Below are 17,300 nucleotides of genomic sequence, written 5' to 3' on the forward strand. Positions count from 1 at the left end.
CGAGGAGACTGTTAAACCTGCCGCCCCTCCAGACGGTTGCGATCAGGGTCGGGCTGGTTCTGGGTCAGCGGCCGGGTCGGCCGCGGCTCTGCCGGCCTGGCCGGGGCAGCTTTGGGGGCAGGCAAAGCAAACACGCCGGGGAGCGGGGCCTGGAGCGCCGCCCGACCCCCGGCATCGCCGAGCTGGGGGTTCCCGTGGCGCCGTGGGCACCGCGGTGCTGCCTGCGTGTGGCGAGCGGAGCACAAAGCTGCTGGAGACGGCCGAGCCGAACGATGCCCCCTTCAAAGCTGGTCTGTCTCTCTCTGTTTTGTCGGTGCATTGTGGCTGAGGCGGTTTCCGTGCCGCTGCTCTAGTACCGTGTCCAACGTGTGCATCAACCCAGCGGCTCCGCTGTCGGCCCCGCCATTCACCCGTCAATCAGCATTAGGCTGGTCACAGCGTCCCCTCGGCTGAGCTCTCGTTGGTTTAGGGTGGGTGGGAGCAGGAGAGGACACGGGGAGGGACACACGGGTGTTTGTACCACCCTCGGCTCCTGCGCTGCAGTTTTCCCTCAGTTCCCTGTCGGGGTCACACGGGGGGAGGTTACACGGACACACACGCAGCCCTGCGGGACTGTTAATGGGAACCAGATCCTTTAATGACCCACCGATGTACAGGGTGGCCCTCAGATGTATTTTTGGTTGAAATCACGCGTTTCGTGGCTGGGTCAGCCAGCCAGAATGGGGGTGTTGGCATCCCCGTCCTCCCGCAGCTGCATTTTAAATGCTGCTGCTTTGGGCTCTGCTTTAGGGGAGGGTGAATTCCCAGGGTGAAACCAAAGAGCAGAGCTTGGAGTGTAATGGTTTAACCCCGAACACCTCAGAAATGTCCCCGGTACCTCCCGCAGGACCACAACTGCTGGGAGCCAACCTGCTGCAGGGGGATGCTGAGCCAGGGCTGGAGGGTCCTTGGCATCACGAGGGAAGCTCTGGGATGCTGGAGTAGAGCAGGGTCCTGTCTGTCATGTCTTGGGAAGCCTCCTGGGGTGTGTATGTATGAGGCTGGCAACCCTGTCCTTCGCTGAGCAGTGCTTAGTGTGAGGAAAGGCGAAGAACGGCAAAAATAATAACCAGAAGCGGTTCACAGCAGATGCTGGCCTTCCCCGCAGCCCCCGTTTCCCACGGGTTTTCTCCAAAATTTCTGTATCTAAAACATTTTTGTTACTGTTACGGAAGATGTTGGCAAGGCACGTCAAGGGATATGAAAAGACATTGAGGCCTCGGTGCCAAAACGCAGGTCAGGCGGTGGAGGAGCTGGCGGTCGGGAGGAACGCGCTCGCAGGGTGCTGCTCCCAGCGAGGATTAGACCTGCCAGGCGTGTTAATCTCCGACCTTCCCAGGAGCGTCCCAAATTGTTTCAACACATTTCAATTACCCGGCTGCGCTGCCCAGAACTGCTCTGAGCTCAGCTGCTTCTTCACCTTTTGGTGGCTCTTTGTTGGTGTGGGGTTTTTTTGTGGTTTTGGTTGTTTTTTTTTTAATAAGATCTCAAGGAAGCAGCAGGAAACCCAGTCTGGGATGTATTTACCTGCTTCTGATCAGCCCCTGTTATGACATGGTCCCCCCAAACCCCTATGAGCCGCGGTGCTCACTGGAGGTGTGGACGCTCCAGGGCAAATTACTGATGCTTTGGGAGCAGATGCAGAGCCAGGATTTTGGGCTTGCTTTGTTCCGTTTCATGGGTCTGGAGGAGCCCCTTTGCCACTTCGGTGGCTGTCGATCTGGCAGGGGGATGAGCAGTTTGGGACCCTGGGTGCTGTCCCGGACAAACAGAAACAAGGGATTCCTGGCTGGAGGCATGGCCTGTGCGGCAGGAGGGAGCAGACACGGTGTGTTTTTGCAGTGAATGTTTTGGGGGGGTGATTAAATGCTTCTAAATGTTCTCCCTTGGAGCAAAGTCCTCCAACTGGAGGCTCTTAAACTCTTTGCAAAAGTGACTGCTGCATGTGGCGTGCAAATCCCGCTGCGAGTGAATGGGACTTTGCCCGTTAGGAAGTTAAATCCCTTCTGAAAAATGGGACTTAGGTATTTCTTAGAGCCTGCTTATAATTTTACCTTTATTCTCCCTTTATGAGCTGATCTTGTGCTCATATAGTGAATGTGGCGGCTTTCCATGGCGTAGGTGGATAGGGATGTTTTCCCCCCGCTCTGCTGAAGGTATTTGAAAACCTGCTCATGATTTATAGCATTTCTGACCCTTGGGAACATGCGGCTCCTCTGTCCTCGTGCCTTTTACATGCGCCCACCAGCTCACATCTGCTGCCCAAGGAGCAGAGGCAGGTTTGGCTGAGCAGGGCTCAGCATCATCCCGTCTCCTCCGCTGAGTTGTCCTGGACCAGCTCACCCACCTTCCCCCAACCATTGTTACGCTGCATGAACTCACCCAAGGGACACCCCCAGTGTCCAGCTAGAGCAAGCTGACCCATGGAGCCAGAAGAAGACCCCTGAAGAGGCTGACATAGCAGCAGAAAAAGCTTTTGGAGCCGTTTTGGCTGCACGGGGAGAGCAGTGAGGACAGAGCCCGTCAGACACGTTGCTGTGGTGGAAATGCTGATTGAGTCGTCCCTTGTGGCTGGTGGGAAATTATTCTGTGGCTGCCTGGGGTGGGGCTTTTAATTTCTTTTAATGAGCTAACAGTATTGCACAGCCGCGTGAAGCCCTTGGCTGGATGGGTGCACCCATGGGTGGCTGGGGCGCTTTCCTCGTGCGGCAGCGGGAGCCCAGCACCCATCGGTTAATTAAAATCTCAAACCCGTCCGCAGTCCAGTTTGCCTTGGCTAAAACCAGTGTGAGAAACTTCCTCGCTGCATTTCTGCGTCGTCCGGGCTGAAGTGTTGTCATCCGAGGCTGCTTTGCATGACAATGCCTTGGGCTCTAATTATGCACAAGGATGCTAATGGGCACGGAGCGGGCTGGATCTCCATGGGAAAACTATCTGTTTGTGAGGGGTGGGAGGAGAAAAGAAAAAGCAAATCCACCCAAACAAAATAAACCATGACAGTTCAGGAAGGGAGGAGGACTTGGGGGCGAGGAAAGAGGACGGGAGGCAGCAGAGGGGTTGGGGAAGGCAAGTGTGAAGTAAATAAGGTTCAGTTTTGGCTTTTTACTGGGGTCTTTTCTCAGTGGTAAGAGACGCGCCTGTGCTGAACCTCGGTGGATTCTGGTGACTGAAATTGCTTCTGCAGTGCCGGTATCTGCACCGATCTTGTGCAAAATCACCTCTCTCTGATTTCCAAGCGTTAAATGAGAGCAGTTCTCTGCAGCTGGATCTTGGGTGGGCAAGTGGGGAGAAACTGAGGCACAGAAGAGGCTGGATTTGCCTGGATGCCAGACGTGTGCATGGGAAGGTTTGGGGGACCCAGTCTTGCTTTTCTTGTGTTCCCAGAGCCGTGTGCTCCAGCACTCCCTTGTCCTCCTTGTTTTATTGCTCTTGCACAGCTACGAGGAGCATTCGCTATTTCACAGCTGAAGAAAAGGCAGCTGGAAATGAAGGTTTTTGCCCACATCTGTGTTCAGAGGCTGATCTTGCCAAGTGTAGTTGGGTTCTTTTCCAGGGTGCCCTGTTGGCTTTTCCTTCCTATGTCTGCTGAGAGCATTTCATGAAGAGGGGATATGGGAGGAAGACAGCATAATTTTCTACTTTTCTCTCCTACTTTGAGAAGGATGAGGTGGCTTTGCAATGAGGAATGTTTGAAACATTGGGTTTCCAGGTCTATAAAGTGACATGGATGCTAACTGTCCATCCAAGGGAGTGTGGGACCTAGAAACCCACATTTTACATTGGGGTCTGTTGCCAGCTCGTGGTAGGACCAACTGGGTCATGAGGCACTTGGTTTGGCATTTTCAGAAAAGCAGACAGAATTCCTGGTGCTCTGAAGGTGACCGGGCACCTGGCACCTGCTCGGGGTTGTGAGAGAATGTGTGACAGACACATGGATGGAGGCTGCTCAGTGTCCTAATTAACCCTCATTGAAACGCTCTCTCACTTAGGGGAAATGAAGAACATTAAAGAGCCAGGTGCAGGAGTCTTAGGAGCTTAAACCTTTCCCTCCCTGGCTTTAATGATGCTGGCGTTACCTGCTCTGTTGGTGTTTAGAACGGGGGATGTATTTTTAATACCTAGCTTGCAGGAATTACTTCTGCATTGTTTCTTTCTAACCTGGGCCAAGCAACTGTCTGCTGAGTGTGGCAGGGGCGGACCAGCATGAACCACGCTGGCTCTGCCAGGGCAGGACTCCCGGGGCGTTTCTGCTCCTCGTGCCGATGGCTCAGGCCATCAGAGCTGGATCTGGAGGTTTTTCCCCTGCTTTGACGTGCAGGTGTCCCTCCTTGCTTCAGACACATGGGGTTTGTCTTCCCTGTCCTTCAGCATGGTCTCCAAACGCTGTTGACACTGGTGCTGCTTGTTCCCATGAGACATCTCACTGGGGAAGGGCTGGAGCGATGGGATTGCCCAGGTGCTGGGACAGGTAACGGGGATGACAAACATCTGCCCACCCTCACCCAGTTCAGACCAGTAGGATCTGCTGGCTGGGAGGGACTCTGGGCCATCAAGTGTTCCCCGTGCCATCACAGGGATGCTGGGCCGAGAGGAGCCACCTGCTTCTTCAAAATCACCCTCCTGCTATCAGTACCAGCACATAATCCTTCCCCCCTGCTAAACTGAGTGCATGCCAGCCCAATGCTAATGAGCTTAATTGCTCCCCCTTGTTTTACATTGCGTCACCCAGAGGAAAATCTGAGCCTGGTTTGCTCCAAATCGTTGGGGTTTTGGGGGAGGGAGAGGAGGATGTAAACATCCAGGGTGGAAAAATAATCATCCGCGAATGAAAAACTCTGGGGTTTACCCTGAGAAAAAGGGGGATAGACAGACTGACAGACCTGATGACAGACCAAGCCCGAAAGCACCCTGGCCCCACAGTGCGGAGAGATGCCTTATTGTTTGATCTGGCTGTGAGACAGATTAGCAGCCCCAGGTGGAAAGTCATAATCTGCATTTAAATGGGCCGGTTATAAAAGGTAGGGAGCCCAGGAGCCCGCAGCATTATGCTGTGTCTTTAGGACTCCGTAATCTCTCTTTATTTTCTCCGCAGTCTGACCTGGGGGCACAGTTTCTAATTACCAGGTCACCCTGCTAATATTGTCATTTCCAGCCAGTGGGTGTGAAACCATAGCAACGCCACATTTGCTTCCAAGTTTCTAGAGGAATAAAATTTGCCTTTTAATCACAGAAAATGACTGGGTGTCTCCCTACACCCCTAACTTACTCCTTACTAATGCAATTCACTATCGGGGTGGCGGGGGGGGCGGAGGGAGGTTAAAAGATATTTCAGATGGGACCTTTTTGAAACAACTTCGCCTCGTGGCTGTCGCCAAAGACAAGGGATCTGTATCTTGGTCTGTGAGGCGGTAGGCTCCAAGTAGGCTGTTTGGATGCCAAAGCTTCACTAAATGCCGTTCACCAAAGAAACTCTGTACTTTGTTCATAGTATGCTTTTTATCTTTAAAGAGTTGTAAGTGAGCTGTTGAAACAGGGAGAAGAGGGCACCAGACACAAGTGAGTCGCAGGGATGTGGCCCGTTGTTGCGCTGTTGGGATGTCCATGTGTACCTGGTTAGCTTGGCTCTCTTGGGAGGCCACCACGAGGATGGTGGCTCCAGCTCATGGATTTCACCTCCCAGTTTGGACACCTTGGAAAAAGCCCCTGGAGAATCAGGAGGCGCCAGGGCTGGTGTGGTGGGCACGTCAGATGCTCCGTGGCACAATGATGTTGGGTCATCTTCCCCTATGCATCTCTGGTAGCTTGGGGCTTCAACAAGTACATTGTCTTCTCGCTCACCTGCATCGCTAGTGCAAAACCAAAGGTGTGTTGAGCCAAGTTTTTGTGCTCTTGGAGCAGGTGATAGAAACTTGACTGAGATGAGTCCAAAGAGTTTCAGAACTTGGGGAGGTTGGTTTCCAGCTTCCAAGGGCTGCGCTGCCGAAAATCTGCCCCAACGTTGGGAGAAATCCAGGTCAGGTCTGTGCTGACACTGTCCCTCGGACCTGCCTCCCAGCTCTGCATGGTGCGTTTACTGGGTTTCAGAAGCCATTTCTAACTCGAAGTGAGTCAGACGTGAACTGGAATCACATTGTAAGGTGATTTTCCAGCTGACAGGAGTAGGTTAATTGTAAACTGTCTACTGAAGCTTTAAAACTCCTGTCCAGCCTTATTATTAGCAGTTTAAAATTTATGGAGTGAGACTTTGCTTGGTGATAGTTGGTTTGTGCCCAGACGACGTGTGTAATTAACCCCACGGTGGGGGAAGGAAAATCGAATGTAAAGCTTTTTTTTTTTTTTCCTCTTTTTTTCTTTTTTTTTTTTTTTTTTTCTTTTCCCCCCACTTTCCCTCTGACAGATTTCAGGGTGTGCAGGAGACCCGAGGGGCGGCTGGGCAGAAACACTGTCCTACTCGTGCTGAGCTGGATGGTGACATCCAAGTTGTCACCTCGAGCACCGAGGGTTAAATCCTTTCCAGTAGTGAGAAACTTCGCTTTGTCTTGAAGGAAACTCCAGGCTGGGGACCGACCCAGTCCCCTGAAACACTGGGGAATCGCACTGCGGATCTGGAGTCTGCGGCTGGAGATCCCAACGGGATTTTTAAGGAGGATGATGGAGGCGATGCCAGATGCAGGGGATGGGGCCGGGTTGCTCTCACCGGTACCTCTGCAGCTCCGGCTCTGCGCGCGTGTTTTCTGCACGTGGTCGTCTTGGGACAGCCACATGTTATTCACCCTGTGGGTTTCCTCAAGTCACAGCTCAGACCTTGTTAAAAATTGACTTATTTCCAGGCTTAATAGCTGCGTCTGTCTGGGCTGGGCAGCCCTTGGACCCGGGGCCGCCCGTCTGTGTCGGGCTGCGGGGCTGTTATTGCGTCTGCGTGCCCGGACGCGGCGGTCGTGGTGCTCCTGAGCTGCACAGACCCAGCTCAGAACTTCTCCCCGTAAAATGCTTTAGTCACTGAAAACTGAGAGCAGCTCCCAGGCAGGTAATTAATTAGAAATGTGAATTTGGAGGCTTGTTTCCTTTCCCTGTGTATAGTTGCTGTTATTTCTTATTTCAGGAGATTTTTATTGAGCCTCTTATGAACGTGACTCTGTTTTAATGAAGAAATAGCTCCCTGCCCCAGCTTGACAAATAACGCGTCTCAAAGCTCAAGCTGCTCGCCATGGATGGTCTCAGCCTCTCTGTGCACACACGTACACACGCAGGAGCACTCGAACACGCACACATGCAGAATTAAAGGGGAATTTCCCGGCCGCGGGGTCGGCCAAGCAGCTCTGATCCCGCTCCCCGCGCGTGGGCCAAGCTCCTGTTGGCTTCAGGAGAGTCTTGCCCGGTTTATGAGCCTTGCAAGCGCAGCCCCGAGCAGGGGCCGCTTGTATAACGGCTATTGCGTGATTACTGTTCGTATTACAATAGCGCTTCAGGACCCCAGTTGCAGCTCAGCGCCCCATTAGAGTAGTCCTTGTACAAACACGTTGTAAAGAGGTGGGCTCTGACCCAAAGAACTAACAATCGAGGTCTTTATGGGCCCCGAGGCACCTTAGGATCAATTATTTATATTACAGTAGCACTTACGGCATGTCTGTGCCCGCGCTGATGTGGGTGGCTGTGGTGGCTGTGGTCTGTTCTTGGGAATTTTGGGGTCTGCGGGACGGGTGGGTGACACTGGGCTTTGCTGCCGGAGCCATGAATGGCCACTTGATGATGACTTGTTCCTGCTCCGGAGGGTTAATTCTGCAACGGGGGTGGCTTTGCCTTTAATTCTGCAATGGGGGTGGCTCTGCCTTCCCCTCTGGAGGCAGATTGCTGGGGAGCAGGGCGTCCTGCGGGACCCTTTATCCTCCCCATGCCATGCGATGGATGCTGTGCAACCGCTTGCTCCGGCTGCATCCAGCCGTCTGCCCTCGCGCCGTTGGAGCTGGTGCCGCAAACCCGGGGCGTGTGGGTGCAGGAGCAATCCTGGGGGTGGGTGCAGCCCCTGGGCGACGGGGAGCAGCCTGGCTGGGGCCAGCGGTGGCTCGCTGACCTGCAGCATCGCACGGTGCATCCTCGGCACCCGCATCCCGAGCCGCGAGCTGCTCCGATCCCACTTGGGTATCCCCATCCGGCCCTGTTCTGATCATGCGAGAGGCAGGAGGCTTGTGCTAGACAGATGTTTAAAGAGTTTTTCAAATCTTCTCTGATTCCTTGGACCTGTTGGTGTTTGCGTCTCTAAGCTCTCCTCTCTCCCCACCCTTTCCGGATGGGTTTATCTGTGTGGCATCGAATCCAAGCATCATAGTCAAATTTTGCTGGTGTCAGCAGAGAAAGGGGGACTTGTGTTCGTCCCCCCATTCGTGAGACACCTCTCGTGGGGTGGCAGCGATTCCCTGCCGGGGGCCAGGGTGTCCCAGCTGAGCGTGTCTGGGCGGGAGCCCAACGCTGGGATGTGGGGGGAACCCGGCTTGCTCTTTTCACTTTGACATATAAATCTCCATTTCATTTAACCACCTGACTCCTGGAACTGGGCCCTGAAAAAGGAAAAGAGAAACCCTAGCAAATCTCCCTTGACTCGCAGCGAGCCCGGCTCTGCTGTGATATATTGTTGTTACACATCCCAAGCGCGGCAGCTGGGCAGGAGCCGCAGCCGATCCCAGGATCCCGGCGCACAGCTGGCTGCGATCTTGCTGCCTCTCTTGGAGAAAGCCCCGGCTTTAATAAGATGTCAACATGAACAGCTGGCTGAGGAAATGCAAATTGAAGCTAAATTTCGGAGCAGCTGCCACCGCTGCAGGCGGCCGGTGCGCAGAGCTGTGTGTGGCTGGAGCCGGGCGCAGAGCCCCGCGCGACGGGGCGTTACAGGGACCCGGGTGGGAGACGGGCTGCGCCGCTGGCTTTCCAGGGCTGCTTTGGAAATTTCTCACCCATTCCTTTAAAAAAAAAAAAAAAAAAAAAATCGGTGATTTTTTTTCTAAACTGTGTCACGGCAGCCCTGGTGCACATCTGTCCCTGCACCCGCGCTTATCTGCACCACCTCAAACCTGCCCTGCAGCATTGTCAGAGTTCCCTTCAATTCTTTTTTTTTTTTTTTTTTCCCCAGCCCTCCTGCTCTGCTTTCTAGCACAAGGTGCCCTGAAGCTTTGCAGATTTTTCAGCATTTTTTTCTCTCTCTTAGTGTCCCCTTCTCCTCCCCGAGCAGAGCGCAGAGCAGGAATCTCGGAGCTGCCCGGGGACCCGCGTCCAGCTCGCTTTTCCCGAATGGAGGCCAAGAGCATTAAAGCCCACACCATAAGTAAACAGTGCAGAAATCATAGGTCCAGGGTTGGGTCAGGAGGTTTGCTCTTTTGGTTTCTTGCGGGGAAGATATCCCCGAGATGCTTCCGGCTGGAAGGTGGAGCCGGTGGGGAGCTGAGCACGGCTGCTTTGGGGCAGAAACGGCACCGCAGAGCCCGGGAGCAGCCGGGGCTGAGCCCCGGTTCACGGCAGCGCCGCTTTATCGGGATCATCCCAGCCCTGCCCCGCTCCCACCCGCCGCTTCTCGCTGCGCAAAGTGCAAACTGGGGGGGATGCGGAGGGTCCCTCCCTGCCCAGACCCCCGGAGAGGCAGGCGGGCAAAGGCTGTCCCGTTTTTGGGATGTTTTCCAGCTTGTTGCTGGGTAACAGCCCAACCCACCCACACGAGCATCAGGAAGACATGAAGCGGTTTATTGAATTGTTTGTCTGCAGCCGCGGCGCTCGGCGGTGCCGTGCCAGCCCTGGGCCAAGCGCTCGCTGGGGCTGCCGGGCGCTTCCTCGCCATAACGCCGGTAGCTGCGTTTGTTCTTCTCTCCAAAGGAGCAGCAAAGCCAGAACTTGCAGCGGGCAAAGTCCGATCGGGGCAGGGGAGACCCACCACGTGCTGCGGGAAGATGGCTGGGACCGAAGCGTTCCCACCAGCCGCGGTGGCTGACTGCACAGGGAAATAGTGACAGTGACCCTAAGTAATGCACAAAGTGAATGAATCCCTTTCAGTTAATTGGCTTAAGTGTTACTTGTAGTGAGAGTAAATATTTTACAACCCGTGTGGAGGCTTTGCAGGGCAGTGGTGAGCTCTTTGTGCTCTGTCTGGGGCTGCAGCGTCCCTGCCCCGAGGTGCCCGTGCTGGGTGCACCTCCGGGGGTCAGAGGTGGGTTTTTTGGCCAGGGAAAGAGTCTGGAGATAAGAAACTGTTGGCAAAATAGTGTTTGATCAGATGAGTCTCTGTGCTGTGCCCGGGGGGCACCCTGAGCTGCCCCGCGATGCTCTCGGTTCGCAGCGTGGGGCTGCTGGGTGCTGAGCCTGGGTCAAGTTGTGGTGTTTTTGCAGTTTTCCGATGTGAATAACTGTGCCCTTGGAGGGGAGGGGACCCGCGGCCCCTGCGGTGATGCCAGCAGTGGGTGCGCGCTTCTCGGTGTCAGGAGCCAGCGGGGCAGGGAACGCACACGGCTCGTCGCAGCCGTGCCCAGGGCGGGGTGGGATGGGGTGGGATTGCCCAGAACACCGTGAGCTGCTCCCGAGGAGCCGCGGGTCAGAAACCATGAGCTTGGAGCAGAGATTGACCCTGGGATGGGTTCGATAGGAAAAGCGATGCCGGGCTGGCGGGTCTGTCCTTGCCGAGGTGCTCGTGCTGCATCTCTGGGGCTGTAGGAGAGCAGGGGACGAGCAGTGACACGGCTCTTTGGGGGTGACACGCGCCCCGCTTGGTTGTTTAGGGGATTTCAGCTCTTTTGGGAGAATTTCAGTGGTTTGGGGAGAATGGCCTGAAAGCCCAAACCCCCTCGGCAGCTCCTCTTCCCGATTCGCACTTGTTGTCCCCAAAAACTCGGGGCAGCTGACCCGCGGGTGACAGCGCGGAGTTCACACCCTGAATTGCCGCCTGGTTTGGTCCCATCTCTGAATCCCGTGGTTTCCCCAGCTCCGCTGTCTCTTTTGGGGAGGACACCCCAAACCCCGCCAGTGAAACCAAAACCACCCCGGGGGCTTCAGCGTGACCCTGGCGTGGCTTGGAGGCTCTTAATGAATCAGAGACCGGTGGGGCGTTTAACTTTTAATACAATGTATATTTATTGCAAACAATAATATACAAAAAAAAAAAGGTAAGTTTCACAAAGAGAAGGATCTTGCAAACAAAACAAAACAAAAACTTACCTAAAGACAAAATATGATTTAAATGACAGGTCTTTTAAGTTACAGAAATACTTTAAAAAGATCTGCTTTTATACAGAAATAGAAAGATGCCATATTATAAGAGTGCTTTAAGATTTTTTTTCTTCTACTGAATCCCTAAAAAAAAAAAAAAAAAAATTGTTAACAAATATATCATTTTTTTTTTAAATAAAAAAAGTTTGCTGTCTTTTTTAAAAAGCAATCCTTAACTGTTCAGCCACAGCCTCACCCAGGCCGGTTTTGGGGGTGGAAGCCTGAAAACGGTGCCAGGGCGCTGGGTCTCGTCCTCGCACGAGCTCGTGTGTCCCCGAGAGCTGAGGCACAAAACAAGGCAAATGATTCAGTGATACGCTACATTTGCAATCTTTAGTTTGTACAATTTTTTTTTCCAGTTTATCCTTAAGACAAAAGAAAAAAAAAAAAAAGGAAGAGCACAAGTTTGTGCAAACCCAGGACACAGATTCCAAAAAGAATAATAATAATAATAATAAAAAAGAATTAAAGAGATAAATAAAGGACTGGTTACAGTTTAGACCATAATTTAACAGGCACGGTTACCTTCCAAATAATGCTCCAAATGCAAATGCTTTTGAAAGGACTTAAAATAGAAGGGAGACTCAAAAAAAAAAAAAAAAAAGAAAAAAAAAAAGGTGATTAAAAACTGCTCTTCTCACGAAATAAATAATTTAAAGTATCTGTGATGTCCCGCAAGCAGAGAGGAGCCTCTGGGTGGGTTTTGCATCAGGCCTGGGGCAGATGGGGGGGGTTGATCGGAGGGGGTCGAGCTCCCCCCCAGCCCCAGGGATGGGCAGAGCTGGGGACAGGGGATTATCACAGGGCTGCTCTTAAGGCTTCTCAACAGCACTTTGGGCTGTTCTTATTTCTTTTTTTTTTTAAAAAAAAAAACTTTTTGTTTTTCTTTCTTAAGGCTTGAGGTTATTAAAAAATAAAATTAAAAATCTCCTCCTGGCTGGTTTTGCTATTAGTTAGAAAAATAAAGCCTCTCCCGTGCTCGCTCCCCGCTCAATCCCGCGCTGCGGAGCTGACCTGACGCCGGCCACTAACAGAGCGTCATGCCCAGTTAAAACCACGCTGGGTTGCTGCTTTATTTTTAGAGAAAAAGACACTTATCTATACAAAAATATCTCTGGCTGCAAGAAAACCTAGGACTGCTCCACTAAGTGTCAGGTTTTTTTTTTTTTTAGCTGTTGGAAAAATAAGAGCATTTTAAAAAATCTCTAAAAAATATGTATAAATCCCCTCGAATTGGTGATGGATCATACACAGTACATACTAAAAAATATTTAAAATAGAGAATATTCCTCACAGAGGACTCTTGAGTTTTCTCTTCCCCACCCCCCATTTTTTTTTTTTTAATTACTGCTAAAAAAAAAAAATCATTACAAAAGTCCAGAGAACAAGACAGCTGAGCTGGTTGGTTAGAAGTGTCATTTCCACGCTGCGCCTTGGAAGTGGATTAAAGTCCAGTCCTTGGCAAAGCCCGTCCCGAGTTCTGGGGTGCTCTGGAGGGCGCCCCAGTGCAGGAGGCTCCAGGCGCCCTCTTCTCCCTGCCAGCTTCAAATGTAGCGTCTTTGTTTTTTTTTTTTTTTAATATTTTAATTTCAAAGAAGGAAAATAGTCTGAGGGAGTTCTCCGTTCTTGCTGCTGCTTCTGTGATTTTTTTTTTTTCTTTTTTCGTTGTCGATTTTTTAAAATTTATTTTTTATTATTATTTTTTTTTTTTTTTAAATGGCTTTAGGGCCTGGTGAGCTGCGTGTAGACGGGCTGTTCCCAGTGCTGCGGGCTGTGGGTCTGGGGGATGGAGGGCACCCCCGAAGTGTCTGCAATGGGGGTGTACATGGGGCGCTGCGTGGGGCTCATGTAGCTGAAGGTGGAGTAGAGGCCGCCGCTCTGCCCCCCGGCGTGGCTGTAGTAGGAGCCGGAGTTCTGGTGGTCGCTGTAGTCGTACTGGGAGCGGGTGATGGGGGGGTAGGAGGAGCCGTAGTGCTGGAGGTTGAAGGAGCCGTAGCCGAGCTGCTGCGGGGAGTGCTGCTGCTGCTCGCTGTAGTGGCTGGGGCTGAGCTGCTCCGTCTTGATGTGCGGCCGCTGCTGCTGCGCGGGGCCCTGCTCGCCGCTCAGCGCCGCCAGCCCGTGCTGCGGCTGCGCCGGCGGCTGCGGCGGCGGCTGCGGCTGCTGCTTCGACATCCAGACGTGGCCGGCGCCGCTCGGCGAACCCGACGTGCTGCTGATGCCGTAGCTGCCGGTGTAGGTGACCTGGCCGGGCTGGCCGTGGGTGGCCGGGACCCCCGGGTGGCCGTTGGGGGGCAGGTACTGGTCGAACTCGTTGACGTCGAAGGTCTCGATGTTGGAGATGACGTCGCTGCTGAGCTCGCCGATGTCCACGTCTCGGAAGTCGATGTGGGGCGGCTGCCGGCCGCCTTCTTGCAGGGGGCGACCCCCCTCGCGCTTCAGGTCCTGCTTGCCCGGCTGCGCGTCCGTCTTGGGGGTGGTGGGTGGCGTGGGGGGGCCCTGCGATTGCCCTGCGGAAGGAAGGGAGAGGCACGGGCGTGACGGGGGTGTCGCTCGTGGGGCGGCGGGCAGTGCCGCGGGGCGCGATACGGCGGTTAATGGTTAACCCGCGGGCGCAGAGCGGCGCGGCGCTTCTGAACGCGGTTGCGTAGGGCAACACAAACATCGCCAGGTGCGAGGAACACGGACGAGCCCTATCGGTACCCATCTATCGCGCCGGGTAACATAACCCAGCCTTCAGACGTGAGCTGCGAGAGCGGGGCTGTCTTTTGGTTTATTTTAAAAAAAAGTATGAATTAGTGTTTCTCACAGGGTGGAAGTGGCCGCAGGGCCGGCACGCACGGGTGAGCGTTTGCGGGCAGCTCCCCTGGTGCAGCCGACCCCTTCTCACCGCGTTTCTGGGTCCCTCTCCTGTTTCCCCCCACCTTACCCAATCCCAGTGCCAGACTAGTTTGGGAGGCAACTTTTCTTAGGTGGTTGTGACTTAACCTCCCCGCCCCATAACACCTCGTGGGGCCGTGAGTACCTACCCGAGTGCTCCCCGGGGGAGTGCACCTCGCTGATGCTGGAGGACGACTGCGGCGAGTCCGCCTGCAGCGCCTTGAAGATGGCGTTGGGGGAGATGTGGGTTTGCTCGGAGCCCTCCTCCTGCTCCGACTGCCCGTTCTTCACCGACTTTCTCCTCCGCGGCTGGTACTTGTAGTCGGGATGGTCCTTCTTGTGCTGCACCCGCAGCCGCTCGGCCTCCTCCACGAAGGGACGTTTCTCACTCTCGTTCAGCAGCCTGGGGGGGGATGTGAGGGTTGAGAGGCTGCAGCTCCTGGGGGGCAATACCGGCTCCCCCCACTATGGCGTTAACAGCAGCACAAACCTCTCGTCTCTGTCCCCCGAGTGGCCGTGCAAAGCCCCTCGCGATGTTGAACCCCTCATCTGGGGCACACGCTGGTTGTCAACCCCTTCCTGTCCCCTCCAGCCAAATAGCCAGATTGCTTTGGTGGCTGAACAGGAGGTGGGAAACTGGTGATGGGGTCTGGCCCTTGTCCCCCCCCCAGCCACCCCTGCAAGGGTGTACATCCTGCACCCAGGGTGCTATAGGTGACGGCCCCGTCACTGCCTGCCAGGGCCAGGTTTGCTCGCTGCTTTCTCCTCCTGCCATAAGAGTAGCCACAAATTTAGGATTCATCCCCCACCCCTTCTGCAGTCACAGAGGCAGCCAGGTGACTCACTTTCCTTCTGTTTTTCTCCCCTCCCTGCCTTATTTTGGCAGTCGGAGGGCACCCAGCCACGCAGCACTCATCGCACCCACCCCCCAGCCGGGGCTTGGCACAGCGTGGCCAGCGCTCGCCCTGCGCCGGCTCCTGCCGCCCCCTCCTCTCGCATCGCTTCTCCTCCCGGGCCAAGCTGATGCAATCCAGAAAACCATCATTTCCTCTGGACAAGAGCACAAACAAACGCCAAGGCAGGCCCCGCTCGCCCAGCCGCGGGGGGCTCTGCCAGTCCCCCCCAACCCGGCGGGTCCAGCTTCCATCCAGGGCATTGCTCAAGAAACCACTTGCAAAACCCAGAAGGCAGCCTTGGGGAAGTACTTTCCCTGCTTTTCCCCTATTATTCTGGCTTCTCCCACGCCAAACAAGTTTGCCAGCACATGCAAAAGTTTTCAGTGAGTTTTCCAGGCTTGAGACCATCCTCTCCCTCCTCTTCCACCTCTTCTGAGTGCTGGTACAGGCTCGAGCGGACTTTGCAGGCTGCAGCCTCCCCCCAGCATCCCCCCGCTGCCCCGTCCCGGGCTTCGCACTCACCTCCAGAGCTTGCCCAGGGTTTTGCTGAGCTCTGCGTTGTGCAGATGCGGGTACTGGTCAGCCAGCTTCCTCCGGGCCGCCTGCGCCCACACCATGAACGCGTTCATGGGTCTCTTCACGTGGGGCTTGTTTTTGCTGGATCCGTTCACCCGGACCGGCATAGGCACCAAGGTCCAGTCGTAGCCCTTGAGCACTTGGCTCACCGCCTCTCGGATGCACACCGGGAACTTGTCCTCGTCGCTCTCCTTCTTCAGGTCTGTGTCACCCTTGGGGAAGGTGTTTTCTTGGGGTCTGGTGTTCTCCGTGTCCGAGCCGGATCCAGAGGGGCAGGGGGACCCGGCGGAGTCATCCGACATGGTGGGGCTGGGGGCATCGGAGATACATTTGTCCTGTTCTTCTGTCATTTTCATGAAGGGGTCTAGGAGATTCATGCGAGAAAGTGGCAGAGGGGGTACAGGGGGCGAAAAAATAGAAATTAAAAAAAAAAAATCAGGTGGCTAAGGGGCAGGGAAGACTTAAAAAAGTAAAAATAGGAGAGACAAAGTCTCCACCGGCTTGGAAGAGCAGGGAGAAAGCTGGAAAAAAGTTTGCAAAAGTTTATTATTATTTTACCCTACCCTTCAAAGTAAAAAAAAAAAAAAAAAAAAAAAAAAAGAGGGCGAGGGGAGAAACTTTTGCAAGTTGGAGGAGAGAAAGGACGGGAGCAAGGGGGGAGGCCGGGGTGGCCGTGGGTGGCAGCGCGGGGCCGTGGGTGGCGGACGGGCCCGGGTGCCCCGCCGGTCTCCAGCGCGGCTCTGCGGCCCGCGCCGCGGCGCGGGAATAAATACCCTCCGCGGCGATTTCGGCTCGGGAGCGCTCCGCCAATGGGAGGGCGGCCCCCGGGGGCTGGCGCGCACGCCATTGGCTGAGCCGCCGCCGCGGGGCGGGGCCGGCGGGCGCGCAGCGCCGCTCAGCGCCGCGCTGGGGGCGGGCGGACGGGGCGCTGCGGGCGGGGCGCGGTGCACGGAGCCCCTTGCGCGGGTGCGGAGCGGCGGTGGGTCCCGCACTCCGTTCCCCTCGGCGCCGTTCCGCCCGCCGCGGCGCCTTCTGCTTTGCCGGGAGTTGAGGAATGAGCGTTGCGAGCGCGGGGGGAGGTTCGCTGCGAGTTTCCCCCACGGGCTGCTCTCCGCGGCCGCGGAGCGGCGATGGAGGAGCGCGGCGGCGCCCGGGGGCCCCGCGGGTCAGAGCGCGGCGCGGCGGGACCCGCGGCCGGTGCGCGCCGCCGTCCAGAGGGGGCGCCAAAGGCCCAGGAACGGCGCGGGGAGCGCGGGGGCGGGGAGCGCTGCGCACCCGCGGGGTGGGGGGGTGTCCGCGCCCCCCGCGCTGGGGCTGTGCGGGGGCGGACACGGGGGGTGCGTGGAACCCAAAATATCCCAAATCTTTTTTTTTTTTTTTTTTTCGGGGGGGGGGGCGGTGCACCGGCGCGTCCCCCGCGCCCATCCCGCCGCGCTGTAAATCCGCCCCCTTATCACCCCCTTTTATTTCTCTAACATTATGTTTCGGCTCCGCTGCGTCTGGTGAAGCTGCTGCTGCAGCTCTGCAAGGGGAAGGAGCTGACCCCCCCGTATCCACCTCCCCAGAAAGTTTTGCCGGGTTTACCAACTCTTACCATCAAAACAAAACAACAAAGTAGCAAACAAATAAGCACTGGGAGCTTTCCAGGGTTATCCCCAGATAAACGCAGAT

The 17,300-nt window shown here is 55.2% G+C and overlaps 1 protein-coding gene across 1 annotated transcript; it reads right to left on the minus strand.

Moving 5' to 3' along the window:
- Positions 1-11,913: 11,913 nt before the first annotated feature.
- Positions 11,914-16,175, minus strand: SOX9 (SRY-box transcription factor 9). Its single transcript, XM_065647858.1, has 3 exons — positions 15,576-16,175; positions 14,307-14,560; positions 11,914-13,787 (listed from the first exon to the last, which is right to left on the minus strand). The coding sequence occupies exons 1-3, from the start codon at positions 16,004-16,006 to the stop codon at positions 13,003-13,005; spliced, it is 1,470 nt and encodes a 489-aa protein (XP_065503930.1). The 5' UTR covers positions 16,007-16,175; the 3' UTR covers positions 11,914-13,002.
- Between the last annotated feature and the right edge of the window lie 1,125 nt (positions 16,176-17,300).

Source organism: Caloenas nicobarica, chromosome 18 (genome assembly GCF_036013445.1).
Source record: "Caloenas nicobarica isolate bCalNic1 chromosome 18, bCalNic1.hap1, whole genome shotgun sequence".
NCBI lineage: Eukaryota > Metazoa > Chordata > Aves > Columbiformes > Columbidae > Caloenas > Caloenas nicobarica.